Source organism: Rhagoletis zephyria, unplaced genomic scaffold, assembly GCF_001687245.7.
Source record: "Rhagoletis zephyria isolate East Lansing unplaced genomic scaffold, Rhagoletis_zephyria_1.1 Rzeph_scaffold_02350, whole genome shotgun sequence".
Lineage (NCBI taxonomy): Eukaryota > Metazoa > Arthropoda > Insecta > Diptera > Tephritidae > Rhagoletis > Rhagoletis zephyria.
Genome location: NW_016159434.1, coordinates 1,346 through 6,967, shown reverse-complemented (window position 1 = coordinate 6,967; position 5,622 = coordinate 1,346). Strand labels below are relative to the sequence as shown.

Here is a 5,622-nt window from a genome sequence, read left to right as displayed (position 1 = left end):
ATTCTTTTTAAAAGACCGATTATTTATGAATTATAAAAGGATTTTCGTAATTTTATTTGTAAAGCACTTGTATTGCAGCCTCTAGTAGGTGAACAGGCACAACTTCCAAAACCTATTAAACAAGAAACGCACTTTTACTGACCATTTTATTAACAACCTGGCCAATTGAATAAACTCACCTGGAACTTGCAGCCAAAAATCGCACTTATATCGCAGCTTCTCGCTGAGATAAAAAACACAATTCACAAATCTGTGGAAGGTAAACATAATTAGTCTTTATTTGCCACTTGGCATATATACTTAAAATTGGTTACCTAAATTTGTAGCCAAAGTCCGGAAAACCTCCAAAAAATCGCAAAATTAAAAGCTGTTGAATATACACACAAATCACAATTTTTGCAAAAAATATTAAGTGGAAAAGTCACAACTAAACAGAAATGTCAAGGACAGTGATGTTCACTCTTACGTTTTCAGCACAATACCTAAAAGGAGTTTTTCTAGTGTAGTTTTTCTTCAAGAGAGCATCATTCAGAACGGGGCTACCGAATTTGTCAAAATTACAACAAACACCCCCCAACTGACATCACCTTAAAAAACTTACTAAGAGTAGTTGTGTTTGTTTAAAAAATTATTCAGTAACTCGCCAGCAACTCTCCAGTAACTTAATTTCTGCGAATTCGCTCTTAAAGAAAAAATATCCAAAAAAGTACGTGAACGCAATTCCAGTAATAATTATCAAGTTTCATGAACAGCTGATAAATTGGTTCTTTATTCGCAGGAAATTCCTAATAAAACAATATATTTTATATTTAAATTGGTTTATTTGGTCAATTTCAATAATAAAAACCCAAAAACAGTTTCCTTATTACTTTAAATTGCATCCAGCAAGTTACAAGTAAAAATTTATCCATTAAAAATGCAGTAAAATCTTTGAACTTCAGGTTTCGATCTCTCAATAAGTTTTTGCGTACGAAAACGCCAAAACATGAAAATTCGTACCAATTTTTCTGGATATTACTAGAAATGGGTAAACCTAACACAACTATTGTTTATTATCTTTAACGTTGTTTTGGTAAAATAATTCTTTAATTCATACTTTTTAAAAATAGTATTCAAAAGGGCGTTAAAATGGTCCTAAAATGTTCCCCTTTTTTACTACATTTATATGCATTGCCGAAATGGGGCTACCGACAAAGTGAGGTTAGGTAACTGACATCACCTTGTTTATTCCACCATGCTGAAAAGTACTGATTTTTTAGCATGAAAAAGCCTAAAGTACTGATTTCGCGCATACAAAATCTGGCAACCCTACCTACTGCAGACGTTCAAAGGAAGGTGATAGGCTAACTAAAATCTTGATACACAAAACAAGCCGAATTTTTCTTACCGCATATCTCTGGAAATGTTCATGGTAGAGTACTGGAACTTGCTATTGGCGCATATGAAATCGATCACATACTATTGGAGAAAAATTTGACCTATTTCAAAAGGGGGCGTGGCACCTGCCTTTCAAACCGAATATTCCATACTGCATATCTCTGAAAGAGTTTATACAGTACAGTACAGTTTATACGGTACAGTATTGGAACTTGGTATGGAGATATATAAAACCCATGGCATACTCTTGGAATTTGAGTTATTGAAAAAGGGCGTGGGGCACCTTCCATACATACCGAATTTTTCATACAGCATATCTCTGGAAATGTTCATGGTAAAGTACTGGAACTTGGTGTGGAGATATATAAGATCAATCGCATATGCTTGCAGAAAAATTGGAGCTATTGGACAAGAGGGCGTAGTACCTCCCATACAACCCGAATATTTCATACTGCATACTTCTGGAAGCGATCATGGTAAAATTTTTGAATTGGTACGAATATATATGAAATCAGTCACATATTCATGGAGAAAAATTGGAGTTATTGGAAAAGGGGCGTGGCACCTCATATACAACCGAATTTTTCACACTGTATATCTCTGGAAATGTTCATGGTAGAGTACTGGAACTTGGGATGGAGGTACTCTGTATATGAAAACAATCGCATACTCTTGGTAACAATTTGAGCTATTGTAAAAGCGCGTGGGCTGTCCCATACAATACCAATTTTGCATACTGCATTTCTCTGGATGTGTTCATGGTACAGCACTGGAACTGGGTATGGAGATATATGAAATCAATCGCATATTCATGAAGAAAAATTCGGACTATTTGAAAAGGGAGCGTGGTACCTCCCATATAAACCGAATTTTTCATAATAAGTATCTCTGGAAGTGTTCATGCTAGAGTACTGGAACTTGGTATGGAGATAGTATGTATATGAAATCAATCGCCTACTCTTGAGAAAAATTGGAATTATTGGAAAAGGGGCGTGTCACCTCATATACAAACCGAATTTTTCATACTTTATATCTCTGGAAATGTTCATGGTACAGTACTGGAACTTCGTACGGAGATATATTAAATCAATCCCATACTCATGGAGAAAAATTGCCTCTTTGAAAAGGGGGCAAGGCAAAGTACAAACGTACTGACTTTTCCTTATCTTTGAATGTGTACATAATTCTTCTGTAGGTATGTTTGTGAGTGAAATTCTAAATGGCTGGAGGGATACCAACAAAGTTTTGTGTGTGTGTTTGAGTGGGTGTCTGTATAGCTAGGTTTCACAATTGGCGCTGGAGTTGAGTTATTAAAGAAAATCTTTTTATAAGCTTTTATTTAACTTGGTCATCCCGCGCAAATCGCGAAAATTTCCAATCGATTTTAAACTGACTTCCCGACAAGTTAGAGACTTGAAATTTTCAGCATAGTTCCAATCACGATGACAATGCAATTTAAAATTTAAATGAATTCCCCATATGGTCCAGGGGTCTTGATTCAAAGGCGGTCAAAAAATAGTAAGATTTATGGCTAACAGAGCGTAATTTGCCAAAGAACGTAAAACCAATATAAAATTGTTAAAGCTGTCGGCGATAGTGTAGCAAAGCTACTTGTGGCAAATTCTGATATCAACCTAGTCTAGATATGAACCTCGTTGTAAGAATTAGAAGACTCCAGATGTCGCCCCGACAGAAGAAGTTAAATATTGCGCCTAAATATATGCCATGCTACAACGGAAATGGACGACACGCCATTTCTTTAAATAAAATTAACTGCTGCTATATGTACATATGTATGTTTATACAAACCGTAAGCAAAGAACATTTTGCTTGCCAAGTCTTCTGTAGTGCGATTCGGTAACTTTTTTAACGACATTCGCAGTCGCTAATTTAGCTAAACGATAATTTTAAAGATTTTGCTATTCAATAAGTACTTTCTTATCGATATTCGTTAACTCAAAATCAGCTGTTTCGTTAACGATTCGACTGTGGCTAAGTTATCGACATTTCGTTTGGTGTTGTTAAATTTGCGTTAACCAAACAAATTTACATACACGCAAATACAAAAAGTGANAATTTTAATACACGCAAATACAAAAAGTGAAAATAAAAGAAATGGCTTTTGAATATGTGGCGTTTAGTTTGTACCGAAATCATGGGATTGCAAATACCCCCACAGTGGATCGGCGTTTGCTCCGGGACATTGACGATCCATTTGAGCTGGCGCCTTCCGAGTTCCGGAAACTCGTGTGGGCCCAGAGACCGTAATGGAGCTCGTCGAACGGCTGGAAGACGCCTTGAAAGGTAAAAGGATTACCTCTATATCGGCGGAAAAACAGGTAGATCTTTAAATAAGGAAATTTAAGTATGCAATTTTACATATGTAGTACATATGTATGTACATACAATAATTTCTCGCGTAGGGTTTAGTTATTTGTACAATGATTTTGGGTTGTATGCCAAACGCGTCACCCGAATCTAAAGAGTTTAACATACGCGTGTACTCCAAGGATTAAACCTTAATTTGAAACAAAGATTTCAAATATACAAGCTCTATTTTATTAATAAATTCGGTTTGAAATATGCACTCTTTGGTAAATTTCGGTGTGGGTTCTATGTCGAAATGCTAATGGGGTGAATCCATTTTCAAATGGGCCCCCGGGAGTCCCTAGAGGGGTCAGAGAGGGAAAGCATGACTTTTCTTAAAGTTTTGACTACGTTCTTTCTAATGGGTATGGTTTTAGGTGTCTCACTCCCTCCCCCTCTGCTCCACACCACAAAATCATTGTACAAATAACTAAAAATTTATCTTTGAAGGTTTTGTGTACATTACGATTTTATGCCACGGGATGCTACCAACGGCCTGTAGGGGAACAGTGGGGCATATCAATGAGCCAATCCTCTATAAGCCGTTGCCTACATCGAGTTACTGATGCCATAAATAGCAGACTGTTTTTTGAGGAGGTTAAGTTCCCTATGACGCAGGTGGACCGCCAAGCTGCCAAGGAAGTGTTTTCTTTAGCACCTGCGCCTTTCGTTGGAGGAACTATTGGGGCGGTTGACTGTACGCATGTTTCCATTTTGGCTCCTAAAAGTCATGAGGAAGCATACGTGAACCATCACGGATACCACTCGATTAATGTGCAAATGGTAAGCTAAGTATTTTAAATAAAAGTCTAACAAACATTTGTTATATTGTTACAGATATGTGACCCAAATTTAAAAATATTGAACGTGAATGCTAAGTTTCCGGGTGCACGGCATGACTCATATATTTGGAGTTCCTGTCCAGTGCGGCGAGTCATGCAGAGAGCTTTTGACAATGGAAGCCGCAACATGCTTTTGATTGGTATTCTTTTTAATTTACTTTAAAATGTACATAATTAAAAAATAAGTTGCTTTTAGGCGATTCTGGATACCCCTTAGAGCCATGGCTCATGACGCCTTTACCGAACCAACCTGAGGGTACTCCTAAATTTCAGTACAACGAGGCGCTATGCAAAGCCCGAAATCCAGTGGAGAGACTATTTGGTGTACTTAAAGGAACGTGGCGATGTTTATCGCAACAAAGGGTGTTATTATACGATCCTGGTTTTGCTGGTAAGGTTGTGAACGCGTGCTCAACCTTGCATAACATCCGTTTGGGCGAGCAAATAAATGAACTTGACAACAATAATATAATAATAGAAACACATGCACATGCAGACGGTACCGACGAAAATTCAAATTCAGTATCTTCCGTTGCAAAACGTGTCCAAGACCGATTAATTACTAACTTCTTCTCTTAAATACTTGATTTATTTTATTTTAAATTTAGATGTTTATCTATGCACTGATTTTGTCTCCTAACCACTTAATTTTTTTCTTCTAAATTTACATACAGTATTCGTAATTTAGTTTTTCAGAATGTTTTCAATCAGAAACCATTTTCTCAAATTTTTTTTTAAATATAGGTTATTCTATAACAAAGACGTTAGAAATATATCTTGCAAACTTTGTACAATATTCACAAAAAATAATCAAACTTTAAAAAATTGTCATCAAAACTTCAAACTTTTCATTCAGAATTTTTATAAAATTTTGGAGTACTCAGTTTTGTAGCCCATTCAATTTTAGTACAACAAAGTGCAAGTTTGAAGTCGTTACAAAATACCGTTGATTTTTTAGAATTTTTTTGTCGAGGGTGTGGCGCATTTTCTTCCATATAACGAATAAATAAAATCTATTTTTATATGGAAGAAAATG

At 36.1% G+C, this 5,622-nt stretch overlaps 1 protein-coding gene across 1 annotated transcript; it reads left to right on the top strand.

The window, feature by feature from the left end:
* Positions 1 to 4,219: 4,219 nt before the first annotated feature.
* On the top strand, positions 4,220 to 5,386 carry LOC108366635 (putative nuclease HARBI1). The gene is made up of 3 exons (XM_017621088.1): positions 4,220 to 4,527; positions 4,582 to 4,726; positions 4,783 to 5,386. Exons 1-3 carry the CDS (start codon positions 4,267 to 4,269, stop codon positions 5,163 to 5,165), a joined length of 789 nt encoding a protein of 262 aa, XP_017476577.1. The 5' UTR covers positions 4,220 to 4,266; the 3' UTR covers positions 5,166 to 5,386.
* Positions 5,387 to 5,622: the final 236 nt, after the last annotated feature.

What these genes read in the sequence shown, in the direction of transcription:
- LOC108366635 (XM_017621088.1), top strand. Translation starts at nt 4,267, where the DNA reads ATGAGCCAATCCTCTATAAGCCGTTGCCTACATCGAGTTACTGATGCC. An exon ending in ACTCGATTAATGTGCAAATG is followed by an intron (nt 4,528 to 4,581) that starts GTAAGCTAAGTA and finishes ATATTGTTACAG; the next exon opens with ATATGTGACCCAAATTTAAA. An exon ending in CCGCAACATGCTTTTGATTG is followed by an intron (nt 4,727 to 4,782) that starts GTATTCTTTTTA and finishes AGTTGCTTTTAG; the next exon opens with GCGATTCTGGATACCCCTTA.